This window comes from Engraulis encrasicolus, chromosome 4, assembly GCF_034702125.1.
Source record: "Engraulis encrasicolus isolate BLACKSEA-1 chromosome 4, IST_EnEncr_1.0, whole genome shotgun sequence".
In the NCBI taxonomy this organism is placed as follows: domain Eukaryota; kingdom Metazoa; phylum Chordata; class Actinopteri; order Clupeiformes; family Engraulidae; genus Engraulis; species Engraulis encrasicolus.
Genome location: NC_085860.1, coordinates 3,366,786 through 3,384,062, shown reverse-complemented (window position 1 = coordinate 3,384,062; position 17,277 = coordinate 3,366,786). Strand labels below are relative to the sequence as shown.

At 44.0% G+C, this 17,277-nt stretch overlaps 2 protein-coding genes across 6 annotated transcripts in view; one reads left to right on the top strand and one right to left on the bottom strand.

Annotated features, from left to right (window-relative positions):
- Window positions 1-943: 943 nt before the first annotated feature.
- fkbp4 (FKBP prolyl isomerase 4) lies at window positions 944-14,614 on the bottom strand. 2 transcript variants are annotated; one of them, XM_063196510.1, is made up of 11 exons: window positions 14,166-14,614; window positions 12,310-12,454; window positions 11,579-11,721; window positions 11,075-11,195; window positions 10,373-10,529; window positions 8,896-8,986; window positions 8,355-8,438; window positions 5,236-5,421; window positions 3,668-3,817; window positions 3,172-3,261; window positions 944-2,321 (listed from the first exon to the last, which is right to left on the bottom strand). In XM_063196510.1, exons 1-11 carry the CDS (start codon window positions 14,253-14,255, stop codon window positions 2,235-2,237), a joined length of 1,344 nt encoding a protein of 447 aa, XP_063052580.1. In that variant the 5' UTR covers window positions 14,256-14,614; the 3' UTR covers window positions 944-2,234. The 2 variants fall into 2 exon arrangements, with proteins under 2 accessions (XP_063052580.1, XP_063052581.1); XM_063196511.1 differs by having other exon boundaries at window positions 2,228-2,324.
- A 325-nt stretch (window positions 14,615-14,939) lies between these two features.
- ddx11 (DEAD/H (Asp-Glu-Ala-Asp/His) box helicase 11) overlaps window positions 14,940-17,277 on the top strand; it is a 31,251-nt gene continuing 28,913 nt past the window's right edge. Inside the window, exons 1-3 of one of the 4 annotated variants that reach the window (XM_063196509.1) lie at window positions 14,940-15,005; window positions 15,238-15,371; window positions 15,875-16,072. In XM_063196509.1, the coding sequence (XP_063052579.1) occupies window positions 15,243-15,371; window positions 15,875-16,072 (327 nt within the window). In that variant the 5' untranslated portion in view covers window positions 14,940-15,005; window positions 15,238-15,242. Of the gene's footprint in view, window positions 15,124-15,237; window positions 15,372-15,874; window positions 16,073-17,277 lie in introns of all 4 variants that reach the window. The other 3 variants (XM_063196507.1, XM_063196506.1, XM_063196508.1) reach the window with 3 other exon arrangements.

Sequence of the window (17,277 nt, the reverse complement as noted above, 5' to 3'; positions counted from 1 at the left end):
TTTTCCAGAGCAGTTGAGGTATCACTCAGTAGGGGGTGGGCAGCGGTGGCCTAATGGTTAGGGCGTTGGTATTTAGATCAGAGGGTTGCAGGTTCGAATTCCACCCTTACCGCTCCCCTACACCTGCACCATGGCTGAAGTGCCCTTGAGTAAGGCACCTGACCCCATATTGCTCCAGGAACTTTAACCAACACCCTGTAAATATCTGTAAGTTGCTTTGGATAAAAACATCAGCTAAATGTGATATAATGTAATTGCTTTCTGGCACTCTGAGCTACATCCTTTGTTTTAAAAGCCATGTACAAATTAACATTTATTATATAAATATTAATGAATCATTGTAGTACAGATGTGAAGGAATATAAATGAATTAAGTTGATTATTCATCAAAAAAGCAATGTTTCATACACACGCTCGTTTTGTGAGAATGTGTGAGTGAATTTTTAATGTGCACTATTGCCCATACGGGTAAAATAAAGCTACTACTACTACTACACAGAATGAAAATGAGTCAAGTTGATTTTCAAACAATACACTCAAGTTTCTCTCTCCCTCACACACACACACACACACTCATGTGAGCACGCAAACATGTGCGGGCTCTCGCTCGCACGCACGCACGCGCACACACACACACGGCCATAACAACCATTGAGGACACAAAGGTCATGTCCTCGGTATATACGCCACCCCATTTATCCTCAAGGCAGTGATACATGAAAACAAACTTAAGAGTTTGACTGAAGTGTTTGAAGCATTCTAAATATACAGTATGCAGTACAGAACGCAGTATTTGATCCCAGTATTTGAAAATGTCTGGTTGCGGCCCTGCACACACACAGACACACACACACACACACACACACACACACACACACACACACACACACACACACACACACACACACACACACACACACAGAGTCAGGGGATGCTGCAGATGGACAATATTTTGTATCCTTTATTCACCATCAGTGACACATGGAGCTTCTGTGACATCAGAACAGTAATCTGGAAGGCGGGTCGACCAGAGGGACACACGCCCACATTTTCTTCTCGTACACTGCTAACCGCTAACATTTGCTAGTCGAGGCTATAATCGCTCGCCTCCATCTGTGGGGAGCTTGCGCTTATGAACATGGAGAGAGAGACAGACAGACACACATTTGGTAAGTGGAAGGATAAAATTAATAATTAATTTCCAACTCTTTCTGGAGCGGTCCAGTTTTCTTTTTTTCTTATTTCATAGTTTGTTATTTCTCGTCATTAGATAAACATTTACAGTTTTTTTGTGATTTTAAGATTACAGCCGACACTGAAGGTAAAAAAACAGAAAAACAAATAAGAAACAAACAATTCAAAACCAATCAGAATTCATAACACATCTATACAAAGACAGAGGAGGACAAAATGCGAAAAAAATAATAAAATACACCAATGAAGACGGCAGTCGTAGGACCCAGCACACCAAAAACGCTGGTGCACAGATTACATTTTCAGAAGCGCCATACATCTCTTGCTCTCTTTCTTTTCCTCTTTCTATACACACACACACACACACACACCACACACACACCCCTCCACTGCCACATTGTGCCTTACATCTCAGAAATACAACAGCACAGTGTGTACAACAGCACAGTGTGTATGAGTGTGCATATGCATATAGATCTTTAATGTGTGAGTGTGTGTGTGTGTGTGGTTGTGATGGGGGTGTGTTGTTGATCAAATGGCTTCGGCAAAGAAACAGGGATATTTCATTTGAGCAAGAGCGTCTGCAGCCATTACTAGTTTGAGTTTTAGTGCATTACGGGAAACTGTTAGGTTGGGAAAGGGGGGTGAGGGGTGGATTCGCAGCATTCCCTACTGCTGTCAGTCATGTGATGGGTTTACCAATCACGTGTCAGGGCAGAGTGGTGGGAGGGGCAGTGCAGTAAGGAGGGGCGTCTTTGGGACTGTCACCTTGCCATCCTTCTCAAAGCCTTTAGAAGCAGACACAATGCAGCTAGCTGCCTTTCAACACACACACGCACACACACAGATCAGTACTATCAAATTGCTGCAATCAAAAGCTCAAAGCAGATACAAATTATAACAAATAAACAAACAATCAAAAACAAAAGGACAGTACTGATCCCTGCATACACACCAGTCAAGTCACGCGTACACTCACATATTGACTCACTCACACATTAACACACAGAGGACATCAGACATCAGACTCCCTCCCTCCCTCACGCTGCAGTTTGCTCCTGCGTCCCGTTCTCCTCCACGTCCATGCTGTCCCCTTCACCGTTCTCCTTCCCCTGGGTGGCTTCCCTCTACTCAAAACACACAAACACGCACAGACGGCCACTAAATATCCATGTAAATCTATGTTCACACAGACGGCCACTAAATATCCATGTAAAGCTATGTTCACACAAGTTGCTCGCTCACTTGCCTACTCGCCACTCACTCGTGGAACGTTCCTGAGGGTTTAACTGCCATTGCAAAAGCGAGACGTTAATCGTCAATAATCCACACATATCACATTGGTTTTACTCTCCTCGCTTCGCTGGAACAAAAACATTCTATTGACTTCACTCGCAGAGCGACTAACTAGTAGCGATGTCTGTGAATGAAATGTAAGAAAGAGTATGTAAAGGGAATCTGACTTGAGATTAAATAAAAAAACAAACAAAAAAAAAAAAACGTTTTTTGTTTAAAAATAGTGCTTTTTCAATCCATTTATAATGCAGCCTCTACTGCATTTCTAAACAAGCCTTAGTTGACCTTACTTTTCTGAACAAGATGAATAGGGCTGGAGATACTGTATGCTTGCTGTGTGCCTAAAACTATGCATGCAACCACGTGCACCTGAGTGCACATACAGCTGTGCTCAAACTAATAGCAGTGCCCTTACAAATGTGAGAAGAAGTCAACATAGTACACAGTGAAGACGTTAGGCATTATGGTGAAAGCATCATGATATGGGGATATTTTTCACACTATGGTGTTGATCCAACTTACCACATGCTAGGGATCACGGGTCAGTTTGAGTACACTACCTGAGTTGATGGTGGCGTTTTACTTTTTCAGGTATTTTCAGGATAGAAAATCAGGAATTCTTGACTAAATCAGGAAAAGTCTAAATGTGAAACTGCTGTGACCCGTTTGTGTCCGTCTTACCTTGGCGTCCCTCTCGGCGAACTTCTGGAACATGCCGGCGTAGAGGCGCTTGTCCTTCTCATGCTGCTCCTTCATGTGCTTCTGGCACACCTGTAGTGGTAGTAATAATCATCATAAGAATCAAAACAATAATAATACAGACACACCTGTAGTGGTAGTAATAATCACCATAATAATCAAAACAATAATAATACAGAAACACCTGCAGTAGAAGTAATAATCACCATAATAATCAAAACAATAATAATACAGAAACACCTGCAGTAGAAGTAATAATAATATAATGATAATAGTAATAATAGTAATAGTTGTTATAATAATAATAACAGCTCATATGTAGTAGTAGTAATAATATCTCATCATAATTCCTATAATAATCCTAATCTGTTCTCTGATGTGGGTAGAGTGTTCCATATTGTGGGGGTGTGCAGCATGTGAGCCTGTCCCAAAGGATGTATTTTCTTAGTTCTAACAGAGCGTGTCTGTCTGTGCGCACCTGCACTTGGGCCTTGGCGGCGCGGTTGGCTGGGTACAGCTGGGTGACACGTGTGAAGTCGCCGCGGGCGCGTTCATACTCCTTCATGCCAAAGAGGGCCTCGCCGCGCCGGAACAGGGCCTTCTCGTTATTACTGTCCAGCTCCAGAGCCTGGGTGTAGGAGAGAGGAGGAGGAAAATCAATTGATTGGACTATTGATATCCCAATTGAATCTCACGCACATCCAAAAAAGACTGGTTTCGGGTACAGGTTCAAAAAACTGAAGTCCATAGGTAATGAAAAAAAATGCACACCGATGAGCTCCCATTTAATCCATTTTATTTTGTGACGTTTCGGGCCATCCAGGCCCTTCCTGGGAGCTCACCGGTGTGCGTTTTTTTCATTACCATTGGACTATTGATATGTCATGGATTTGAAACAATTTCACTCCAAACATTTTAGCATAAAAAAGGACAGCAGAGGAATGCAGAGAACCTCATGAAATTAGAAATGCAAACCTAGACACGCACTAGGATTTTTTTTAAAGCAAATGAAAGTACAGAAGTAGCTTTTTCAGCAAGTGAAAGTGTAGGGTGAGACATTTCACCCACAACTTTCAATATACAGACACACAAACACACACACCATAAGGCATGTTTACACACAGATTCAGAATTATTCCTCAATTTCAGGACAAAAATAAACGGACAATAGTAAATAAGGAAGTGGAGTAACCTAAGCAAAACCGTACACTAATAAGACGACGACGACGACTTCCATTTAGACAGGGAAGCTGAAGATGGAGACAGGAAGCCAGTGGGAGAGAGACATGGGGTGGTATTGGATCCCCATGAGCATGCAAGCCCTACGTGGAGGGGCTTAACGCACTGCGCCGCAGCCCCCCTACACATTTCAAATTTCATATGGGCCATTGGAGACCCTCTGGACAAATGAAATTAGTACGAGGGGATGGCAAGACCCGGCTCCCACTTCAGGGATAGCAAAGAGAAGAGTTGAGGAAAGACATAAGAACTGAAAAAACTTCAAAGATGGCAGAAAATGACCCCCGTGCAATAACATAATCGGGGCTGTAGGTCTAAAAAGCCCTAATGATGGCTGTATGACAGTCTATTAGGAAAGACGCCCTGCACTTAGCACCAAAGCCCATTCGGAGACCTAGAGGTTTGAGGAAGTGTGAAAGACCTTGAAGAGACAAGTGACAAATGGCATATGAGAGACGGACAGCATGTGTGTGTATATGTGGATCTGTGTACATGTGTGTACACGAACTATGCGTATGTAAGTGTGTGTGTGTGTGTGTGTGTGTGTGTGTGTGTGTGTGTGTGTGTGTGTGTGTGTGTGTGCGCGCGCGCAACGAACATGTGTGCTTTATGCGTGTGTGTGGTCTATACTATGCCTACAAGTGTATGTGTGCCTCAGTGTGTGTGTGATGAGGAGTGGGAGTGTTTAGAGTACCTTGCCGCAGTTCTCCCGGGTCTGCGCATGTTGTGTATATAAGCAGACACGATGAGAAGTGTATGTTACCTTGTGGCAGATCTCCCGGGCCTGTGCATGTGTGAGTATGTTACCTTGTCGCAGTTCTCCAGGGCCGGCGCGTGCTCGTGCATCTTGAGGTAGCACATGGCCAGGTTGAGGTGGGCCGCCAGCCGCAGGGCCTTGGCCTTCTCCTCCTCCGCCCCCTTCAGAGACGACTCGTGCTCCAGCCACGAGATGATGCGCTTGTACTGCACAGATGCCTGCTTGTACTTGCCATCCTACACACAGGCACATAGACAAAGACAGGCAAGGACACACAGACACACATAGTTTTATTTAGATCAACAGTCTTCTTCACTAGAAGAATAGATGTACATCATTTATTCCAAAGGAAAGGGCATTCAATTGCACCATTACTAAGTACTAGAGGAATGCTTAAACAAGGCCTCCTTCCTACACACACAAACACACACACACACACACACACACACACACACACACACACACACACACACACACACACACACACACACACACACACACACACACACACACACACACACACACACACACACAAACACACACACACCAGTGAGGTAACAGACCAGGCATCAGAGGTTTAACCGATTTAAACCCAGGCTCCTCCTGAGCATCGGGTGTCCCTGAACACCCCCTTAACTCCACATACTGGTGCCAATAAGCTTGGTGACACAGAGGGAGAGTGTCCCAAAGTCAGGGTCACCGTATATAGGGCTGTGGGAACTAAGGCTGCAACAGAGGCACTACATGCATTGGAGAGCACCTCATTTCACAACATACATTACAATCCAATAGAGGGGATGAAAAGAAACCGGCTCTCACATGAAACAAGCTTTAATACCAGGTGGGGAACCTTTTTCATTCGAAGGGCCACTTCAAATTGCTCCGAGGGCCGGAAAAGTCCTCCATGGGCCGTACTATGAACACAAACCAGGATTTCCCCCTGCACTTTAGGCCTATATTGAAGGCAGCCACCAACAATCAACAACAGAACCCACCTTCTGTAGGTCCCCTGAATATAGCTTAAAGGGACAGTTTGGTCAATTTCAACATGCAGTTGTATTGCTCACGCTACCCTTGACTTGTCAGTACCTGGTAATGCCACATTTTTCGGCTCAGCCCTTTCCGAGATATGAGCAATTCTAATGGGGGCAGCGTTTGTTTACATTTTTAAAAAATGAAACATAGGCCAACTCCAAATATTTTCACAAAAGGTACTGCTGTTTGCTAGTTGTCTGCTGATGTTTTATAACCTTTTGGATGTTTTTGGGAATAAATAAAAATGTTTTTTTGAAATGTAAACAAAGAGCTGCCCCCATTACAATGACCAGGATCTCGGAAACGGCTGAAGAAGAAGAAAAAAAAACCTCAGGCACTGACAAGTCCAGGGTAGTGTGAGCATTACAACTGCATGTTGAAATTGACCAAACTGTCCCTTTAACTATATTGCAAATGGAATTTCTAAGATTCCTTTACAAAAAATATGCCATATTTAATGTGAAGCCGCATAACATTAAAATTATGTAGGGGGCCGGATAAAATGGCTTCAAGGGCCGCAAATGGCCCTCGAGACGTAGGTTCCCCACCCCTGCTTTAATAGGATCACTATTTTAGTACTCACAGGCACAAAATGCCACAGTGTATTGTGCCTTTCTGGATAATGAAACGCACTGATGACCCCAATAACTTCAGAGAGTCCATCAATTAAGCAACACACCGAATTCTCTTCATGACCTAAAGTTAACCAATAGTTTCATTTCGAAGTTTCGATTTTCGTTTCCATTCCTTCTTTCAAGTCAGAAACACACACACACTATGACTCACGGCCACACAGAGGCAGAATCATTCCTCAATTTAGGAACAAAAAACAAACAGAGGAAGTAAATAAGGAAGTGGAGTAGAGTAGCGTAGGTCAGTTGCAATGAAACAGCATCAGCGCCATCTACAGGGGCTTAGTGGAAGTTGAAGGGGCTGCTAGGTGCAGGGTTGCCAGATGTGACTGATTATTTCCAGCCCAAAAAATAACCTGCCTAGAAGCACCAAATACCACCCAGTTTGAACAATTCTATTCATTTCCAGAAATCGGTGTGAATAAATACACAGAAAAACCAGCACACAACGTTTTTTTTTCTTTTTAAACCCACAAATGATCATCCTAAAAAGCACAATTGGGTGGGAAACTACCAATGTGGCAACCCTGTGGGAGAACTGCATTGGCACAAGGACTGAAGGGGTTGACTGCTGCATTCAGTTTCAGCTTCCACTCTAAATCCACTACTGCCACTATCTTCGTTCTCCTTCAGGCTGGGTTGCAGTGGGAGGCGATGGGAGAGGAGAGGATGGGATGAAAGGGGAATGCTGAGAGGATGATTCCATTTTCATGTGCTATTAAAATGATTGAGGCCTTCATCTCTACTTTCTACTGTTTTTTTCTCATGTCTCTACTGGCGTTTAATACACATCAAGCTGCCTGTTTAATGTGTATGAAATGTGCTATGTGCTTATGTGCTAAAGGCTATTATGCCAACAAAAGGGGTCTACCGTGCAGAAAGTCCTTCATTCTGAGCTTGGGTCAATGCTCTACAGTGTAAGCCAGTCTCATAAAATGTCAAAGGCTGACCACTAAACAGTGATTAAGTGCCAGGGATGCAACAGGCCACATGCGGCACATTGTTTGTCCATGTGGGTTATTGACGTTTTTTTTTTACTACTAAACATCAATGTGGTGCAATAGAGGTTAGCACCACTATTGTATAAATTACTTTTTTTTTTTCCTTTTCTTGAAAATATTCAGTTCCTGTACATTAATTACCAATAATTAATGAATTAATTTATATAATAATTAATAAAAGTGACATTGGCTGTGGTTGTACCACCTGGAGTCTAGTACTAAAAACCGTCAATGTTCCATGGAGGTTAGTGAGTGTGTGTGTGTGTGTGTGTGTGTGTGTGTGTGTGTGTGTGTGTGTGTGTGTGTGTGTGTGTGTGTGTGTTCTTCACCTTAAAGCTCTGTGTGTATTAGTACACAACAGTATGTGTATTAGGGGTGTGCAAAAGAAGTGTCATGACAATGTATCACAATACTTATTTTCACAATATGCTGCATCGATTCATGACACATACCCTATGTGTATGTGTATGGATGAGAGTGTGTGACATGATTGATATTCACCTTAAAGTACTGTGTGCCTTTGTCCTTTACAATGCTGCTCTGTTCCAACTTCTCATCAGCGTTCATCTCCCATGACTCCTTGGCCTGCAGAGGGGAAAAGACAAAAGCAAACACATCAACAAGACAGTAAGCAAGAAGACAAAACTTTCTGCAAACGTCAACTGACACTTTAGTACGCGTGCATGCCCACCATAATATTACAACAGGTGCAAAGCTACCAACAGGCACAAAGACACATCATTGAATGAATGAATGAATGAATGAATGAATGAATGAATGGATGCACTGGGCTACATTCCCAAGGATACCACTTATTTCTAGTCAATTAAAAACAGACAGATAATTTTTCAGTATGGGAGCGATTATTTTAAAATTACTTTTTGAAATACATTTTTTAAAAGTCACTTTTTTATTAGGGACCGTGCACAATTAAAACATTAATTCTGCCACTTCATGCATCACACCAGAGCTGGCCTCAAGCGGATTTACATGGTGTCAGGAAGCAAGCCTGGTTCAAATATGTGTGTGAGGTGTGCTGTACCTTTTCGAAATTAATTAGCTTGATTTTGTACTGCAGTGTTGCTCCGCCTGGAATGTTGAACTTTGCATGTCCGTTGCTTCCAAAACCGTACCTGAACACAGACACAACCAGAATGTTACAATACATTAACACACCGAACACACACATTTAATACATTGTCTCATTCTCTGGTCATCATCATCTCCCATCAGGTAGGAGATATAGAAGCTTCAGAGCCTCACACATCCCGCTTTAGACAGCACATTTCCACTGGTCTTCAGATATTTTGTATGCACTTTAAGTTTGGCAACACTTAAAATGCACTTTATTATGCAATTGAAAGTGCAATTTGTCTACTGACCATCATTGTCTATTGTCCAATGACTACTGAGCACCCTCTACTGTTAACTGTCTATTGCTGTGTTCCATTATTCACCCTCTGTACTGTGTACCTTGTTTGAGTGCAGTGAAGTACCCTTTCCACCCTCCGCAATTCACGAGGCGAGTACATTCCGATTCCCGTTCTGTCTGATACACTTAACGGAAATGACGGTTGGTCGCGTGACATCCGAGTTTACCAACCGCCAATATGCAATTCAACACGGAAGGCACTGTTCCTTATGCTAACACTTTTTAAAGTTACCCCTGCCTCTAATACACATGGCGATTGTCTTTGGAATCAAAACTATGCTGTTATCACGGAGATTCAACCGTTTGACAGAACTGGCACTCAACTACGTCACAAACATGGCGGCCGTTGAGTGCGAAAAGTGTACAGTAACACCACACTTCGAAAAATGGCCGTTTTGGGGGCGTTATCCGGGTAATTTACAGTACACTTTACCGTCGCGATTAGAAATGGAACACCCTGCGTACCCAAACACAGTGCGGAAAGGGCGGTAAGTACGGGTAATGGAACAAAGTATATGTCTCTGTGCCCATAATGGTTTTTCCATATTCATGTGATCTGCTTTGTCCATTATATGTAGCCTATTCGATGTTAGGGATATGCCACAAAAAAATCCTATCAACTATGTTGACATGGCAATAAACTTATGGAATCTTAAATCTTGTCTTCAAACACAAAATTAAATTACTGGGAACTCACAAGCATGTGTGTGTGAGTGTGTGTACTTATTAGTTGTAGATGATGGGGGACATTGTTTGCGTACGTGGGGGGTGGTTGCGTGTACTTTGGTTTGACGGTAAAGAGTACCTGTGCAGGCGTGTGTGTGTGATCTACATAGTCTGTTTTGAGAGTGTGCTCAGGTGTACTGTGCATACTTTGGATTGATGACAAAGAGTGGTGTGTGTGTGTGTGTGTGTGTGTGTGTGTGTGTGTGTGTGTGTGCAACACACACTTTGAATTAGTGGTGTGTGGCACATACTTTGTTTTGATAGCAAAGTGTGTGTGTGTGTGTGTGTGTGTGTGTGTGTGTGTGTGTGTGTGTGTGTGTGTGTGTGTGTGTGTGTGTGTGTGTGTGTGTGTGTTGCGTACTTGGCCTTGACTGTAAAGAGTGCCTCCTCTCCCTTCTCCATGCTCTGCAGTGCCTTCTCCACAGCAGGGGGCAGATCCAGGCTGTCACCATCTCCCAGCTCAAACTTCAACTCCCGCTCGTCAAACACGCGACCCTCACAACTCCCCTCAATAGCCACTATGGGAGAGAGAGAGAGAGAGAGAGAGAGAGAGAGAGAGAGAGAGAGAGAGAGAGAGAGAGAGAGAGAGAGAGAGAGAGAGAGAGATGTGGACAAGAGAGAGGAAAGAGACGGAAATGGGGAAATGGAAGAGAAGAAGAAGGGGGAGGGACAGAAAGAAGAGAGAGATGGAGGGAGGAAAGAGAGAGAGGGGGGGAGGAGAGAAAGAGAGAGAGAAATGGAACAGAAGATAGCACAGAGGGGAGTCATAGTAGAGAGGGGGAATGAGGTAGAGAGAAAGACAATGACCAAGAGAGGGGGAAGGGAGGGGGAGGAAGAGGTAGAGGTGGGGGAGGTTAGATGGCATAGAGATGGTTACCTTCAGCTTCTGCATGGCTGAGCAAGCACAATGCCTGCAGAACACCCCTTTTGGGTGGGGTTTCTGTGGCTGTGGTGTTGTGTGATGTTGTGGCGTCTGGATGCTACTACTAGTAGCCATGTGCCTGTGCCTGTGCCTGTACCTGTGCCTGTGTGTGTGTGTGAGTGTGTGTTTGTTTCAGGGTACCTTCCACAGCGGCTCCCTCGTTGGGCTTGGTGTAGCCCTCTCCTTTTGTCAGGATGCGACGGACGATTCCTCCGTCCTCCTCTTCTGTGATGTCCTCCCCGTGGAACTCAAAGAGCTCCACCTACACACACATTACAAACGTACAAATTCTTATTCAAGACCATCATAAAAAAATGTTATTCAAGAGTGCCATGAACAAAAATTAAAGATTCCACCACACGTTAGAAACACAAATTGCAATTTACTTCAAGACTTCCAGGTTTTCAAGTGTACCAGAAACAGAACACACACATGCACACTCACACGCACAGACCAGTACTATCAAATTGCTGCAATCAAAAGCTCAAAGCAGATACAAATTATAACAAATAAACGAACAATCAAAAACAAAAGGACAGTGCTGATCCCAGTACGGATCCCAGTGAACAGAACTCTGATAAATCTCATGTAATGATATTGCTGATTGCAACCAATCTCGACGTGTGCGTCCTGAATGGCTCTTACCTCAAACACGAGCGTGGCGTTGGGTGGGATTTTGGGTGGGCTTCCCGCAGCCCCGTAGGCGTACTCTGGTTTGCAAATGAGCTGGCTCACCTCCCCGATACGCATGGTCGCCACGCCAATGTCCCACGCCTTGATCACCTGACCTGCACAGCAATGGCCACTTATATCAGTACTATCACAGAGCAATGCCCAATATGTACGAGAAGGAGAGTGTATGTTTATTAGCTTTTATATAGTGAATTACACATTTACATTTACCTCATCACTTATGTGCTCACACAATGTGTTGTTGACATACAGTTTACACTTTTGCTAAGAAAATAGAACAGCCCTGCTCCATTTAAAAAATACATTTGCCTCGCTTGGCCTGTGTCAGTACCGGCAAAAAGCTCCACATTATAGAGCATATACATCAGTGCATAGTGTACGCACACATACAGTACCTATATGCTGGCTAGGGCAAACACTATTTTAGGCCACTATTTTAAGGTATTCACAACAGGATTACCGGTAGTTCCTCAGCCGGCAATGTTAACAACAGGTTGTGTGTAGATATTAGGCTTGCCTCACGATTGTTACAGACACATAAATAATGTATGACGAAGAGCAGAAGGTGGCCAGTAGGCTACCTAGGTGTTGTCATTATGTATTCAAATCTGCAAAACAATAGGCTACGAGTATGCTACAAGCTGTAATGACGAGCGATGAGAGACGAGAGTGTGCATGCATACCTTTTCCAATTTCGAAGCTGAACTTATCATTGCGGTCGCGGCTCGAGTCGAACTTGCTGCCATCCAGCAGGGTACCCACGTAGTGCACAAACACCTTGTCACCAGTCATGGGGAACTCATTGCCTGTTCCCTCCTTCTTCACCAGCTGCAAGTACACAGAGAGGAGACATAAGCAAAGATAAGAGACCTGTTTTGTGATATCAGCATGCACTCAAAAAAATAATAAATGCTCTTCTATTGTTTTATTTCTAACAAGCTCTTTTGTCAAAATCATAAAACATAAATGTGTGATATGATATGATGATTCAAAAACTGAAGCTGATCACAGCTTTTTTTCACTACAATTTGATCAATGCCCTGTCACACACTCTGTGACTTGTCAATCAACATCGTTCTTGCAAGCAGTGGCATGAATATTTCTCCGCCTCAAAGAAGGGTGTCCCTTCAACGTGTTGGTGGTTATTCTTAAAATATTAAAACTGAATCAACGAAGAGAAGGCAGAAACCCTAAGCCTATAATGTGGACCTATACTGAAGGTAATCATCTAGACTGCAGCACTAATCTGCACACACAGAGACAGTATGCATATTGTCAGTACATTCTAGAAACTTCGGCTGAGATTCGTTGGGCCCTTTGACATTCACATAAGAAATATATTGTTGGTAAAAATCTAACACTAATACAGATAACGATGTAATGGATTTTCTGCTTCATTCATTCATTACTGGAGCTGTTGAGGGGAACAGGTTGGACTAGTGCGGTAGAACTCTAGACTAGCCTGACCAAAAAGGTTGCAGTTTCGTTATCCCAACAAGGGTTGCCTAGCCCATTACCAAAAAATGAATGAAGGCGTAACTGGCATATGGATACACCACAAATCCCGGATGTTTGGCCAAGCCATAACAATTACTCTTTCAACTTCTTAATAACTTTGTGTTTGGCTCACGGAGACGCTAAGTGCGAGGGGCAAAACGGATACATTATGACATTAGCATGTGTATCATTCTGCATGCCTCAGCACATCTGTTTATACCCTGCATGCCCATGTCATACAGCGCCCTTCCGCAGTTAACCTCGTCTCACAATTATTTTGATAGAAGTATCGTTACTGTTTCTAAGGCAAACTCTTGGCAACCAGTTTGTGTGTGTGTTGACAGTCGTAACATAATGAGCAAAGTTGAAGGTTTGCTGCGGCAACATTAGCCGACTAGCTATGATTGGCCTCCCTCCACAGCTTCTTAATGCCCCGTGTACATCGGGAGCGACCAACGCGAATGAAGCGACGGAAGTCATTCATTCTCTATGGAGGGTGCGCGACCAGCGCTACCGGAGCGAATTCGCCAGGGGCGAAGCTTCTTGAGCGACCAGGGCGACTTTTGACGATTAAACTCAAGCTAATCTTAAGCGAATTCGCTATGACGCTGTTCGGCGAAAACCAATCGGAACGTTCATATCGAGGAATGTCCCAGGCTGTCAAGACAGAGCCGTTATGTGATTAGCTGAATCAAACATGTCAGTGCAGCGTCCAGAGCGAATAAAACGAATTCATGGCGAAACTTCTTCAACTACCCCAGCTACCCGGTCGCGTTGGTAGCGCTTGATGTACACGGGGCATAACGCAACAGTGTTGCAGTCAATCCATTAAGCTGGAGTTCCAAGTGTAATCTACTCAATATCAGCAAGCCATCTGTCTGTCCGGCGTGGGTTGAATGAAGAGTTTGACTAAACTAGCGATGGCTCTTCATACCCATCCTGGTACAGCACTGCAGCACAACATGAACTTGCCTAGCTGTCGGCTAAATTGTCAATGCCCAGTTAGCTACTTTGCGGCAACTGCTACATTATGTTACATTACCTTCAGGACTCCTCCATCCTTCTTGGGAGTTATATCTTCTCCCTCAATAGGAATAGTCTGTCCTTCGTTTGACACTTCTTCGGCAGTCATTTTTGGTATATTGTGAACAGCACCACAAAAGAACAGTGGTCAATACTAGCGAAGGCTAGCAAATGAGCTAAATGTCTTGCCCTAAAGACGAGTCTGACTGTTCGAATGTTAGCTTCTTTCCTCTCCTTATTCTGTCCTGTGTTGTTGGAGGATCAGCAGACTGCTGTGCGAATAGTGAATCTAGCGCGCTCTTTTCCTCGTGGCATACAAATGCACCTGTGTTGTTTCTAGCTAGCGGTGTTGCACGTTGTCAAGTGTGCCGCTTGACAGTAGGAGGGTAGAACTAGTCGTAGAGCGTAGCATTAACTGACGACGAACGGAGCATGCCAGAGATGCAGCAGTGTTTAGCTCTAGCAGATGGGAAGGAAGGGCAGCGAACTTTCCAGAGAAGCCCTGAAGGAGGGCGCCTGCCTAGAATTTTCCCACAGCACCTCAGATACAGGATTTTGACAGGATGATGTAGGGGAAATAACTACCACTGAACCATATTTTGATACTTTATTTTGTGAGTCGTTAAATGTATAAATCTATTATCCCAAAACGACACAACAGAAATATATATCAAGGGTTATTTCTCCTTTGTAATCCAAATCGCAAGCTCCAATTTACACTTCTTTCGCGGACACCATATTTGTACACTACCCCTAACTTTGTCCAAACCCACTTCGCTGTGATTGGTCAAGTTCGTGGTTTGGCGCGTACGTCGAAGGAAGCAAGTGTGCTTTTTCATTATTAATATTTTTGTGGAAGGTGCGGATCAGATGTGAACAACCTCTATTATTTGCACAATATCTGTCAGTATTTTCAAGTAGTGCCAGTTTGGCCACATCACGAAAAGGTTCATATTTGGTGCTGTTATCAGTAAGATGTGTGTTACTTTCTGTTGAAATATGACCCAGATCTGTGGATATGGTGGTGAGTCGCTCGCTACATTGCACAAAAGTTGACTTGTTTATGTTTATTATGTTGTCCTGAATTGCAGAAGAAATGGACAATGATACAGCGCGGTTTCCTTTCCCCTTCCAACCATACTCGATTCAAGAGCAGTTTATGGAGGCTTTGTATACTACACTTGATCAAGGCAAGGTTGGCATATTCGAGAGTCCAACAGGCACAGTAAGTTGAAGTTACGTTGACATCAGATCGCTCACTTGAAATTTCGAAAAACACACTCTGTATGTTTTTGTCTCTGTCTGTCTGTCTGTCTGTCTGTCTGTCTGTCTGTCTGTCTCTCATTACATTACATTACATTACATTACATTACACATTTACATTATGTGCAATAAATCCCACTCTCCAAAAGTCTCTCTCTCTCTCTCTCTCTCTCTCTCTCTCTCTCTCTCTCTCTCTCTCTCTCTCTCTCTCTCTCTCTCATATACACACACACACACACACACACACACACACACACACACACACACACACACACACACACACACACACACACCTACACATGGAATCAGCAGTAGCCTACACTTATGCCATCTTCAAGGCTGTTGGCCACATGCTGTGTATTAATCACATGAATTCTGTAATAACATTTTTTTAAAAGTCTCTCTCTCTCTCTCTCTCTCTCTCTCTCTCTCTCTCTCTCTCTCTCTCTCTCTCTCTCTCATTAGGGCAAGTCTCTGAGCCTGATATGTGGTGCACTTACCTGGTTGAAGGACTATGAGGCAAAGAAGAAGGAGGAGGTAGCCAGGCTTTTGAAGGAAGAGGAGGATGAGAAGGCGAAGGCTGCCTCAGGAGGCGCCGAACTGGACTGGATAACTGCCTTTGTGGAGAAGAAAGCAGAGAGGGATCAAGTAAACAAGCTCAAGGTATGAGAACTGTGTGTGGGCTGTGGGTGTGTGTGCTGATTGAAATTCTCTTCTTGACCATGATCGTGCTGTGTGTGTGTGTGTGTGTGTGTGTGTGGTCTATCGAGCCGTTATTCTTCCCACCCTGCTCTACGGAGCTGACAGTTGGACTACTTACAGTAGACATCTGAAAGCCCTTGAGCAATATCACCAGCGATGCCTACAACAGAAGAAGCGGTACAAAGACATGATATAAGTACATCTCAGAAAGTGTAGCTTCAATGTCAATAACTGGGAGGAGACTGCCCTCCAAAGAGATGAGTGGAGAAGGTTGGTTCATGAAGGTACAGCACAACTAGAAGAGGACCTCCACCATGCTGCAGAAACAAAAAGGCAACAGAGGAAGGAGAGAACCACTGCCAAAATGAATCCTCAAATCCAAACAACTATCTCCAGGACAACAATCTACATATGCCCCCACTGCAATAGAGACTGTGGATCAAGGATTGGCCTCAACCGCCATCTGACGACCCACAAATGACCAGAACCAACGTCAGGAGGACAATTATACTCGTTTCGAGTGATCGCAGATGATGATGATGGTGTGTGTGTGTGTGTGTGTGTGTGTGTGTGTGTGTGTGTGTGTGTGTGTGTGTGTGTGTGTGTGTGTGTGTGTGTGTGTGTGTGTGTGTGTGTGTGTGTGTGTGTGTGGAGCCCAGTCTCGGTGAAAATCAACTGTATACTTGGTGCCGCTACGAGATAGCCTCATTTTTCGTAGTTGGGCAACGCGCGCTGTCGTCGAGAGAGGGCGAGTGAGAGAGAGAAACCACCCGAGCAGCGTGCATTCCGGGAGGGGAGCGCTGTCGTTGTATCAGCTTCATGCCATGTCACCCTTCCTCCAACATTGTCCTTAACCCTAACCTTAACCCTAAACTTAACTGTAAATCACTTGTTTGAAATGTTTGATTACCGTCGTTTCCAGTTAGCCTTCACTCACGCTCGATTGTTAACGTCCGTCTGCATTATTCTTCCCCCCAGAACCAAACTATCCCAATTGTCAGTTCCCCCTTTCGTCACCTGACCACGAGAAACAAGGCTATTCGTAATGGCACCACGAGGCTTGAAGCTGATTTTTTCTGTTTTTCTCGTAAAGACTTCACGAATGTCCCGAGTTGCGATTGGTGTGTGTGTGTGTTATATGCTGTGTAATATCCAGCCTAACTAGG

Coding starts and splice junctions, on each gene's coding strand:
- fkbp4 (XM_063196510.1), bottom strand. CDS start 14,255: ATGACTGCCGAAGAAGTGTCAAACGAAGGACAGACTATTCCTATTGAG. Junction 11,196..11,578: donor ACGCCACGCTCGTGTTTGAG/GTAAGAGCCATT, acceptor ATGTGTGTGTAG/GTGGAGCTCTTTGAGTTCCA. Junction 10,530..11,074: donor CGAGGGAGCCGCTGTGGAAG/GTACCCTGAAAC, acceptor TCTCTCCCATAG/TGGCTATTGAGGGGAGTTGT.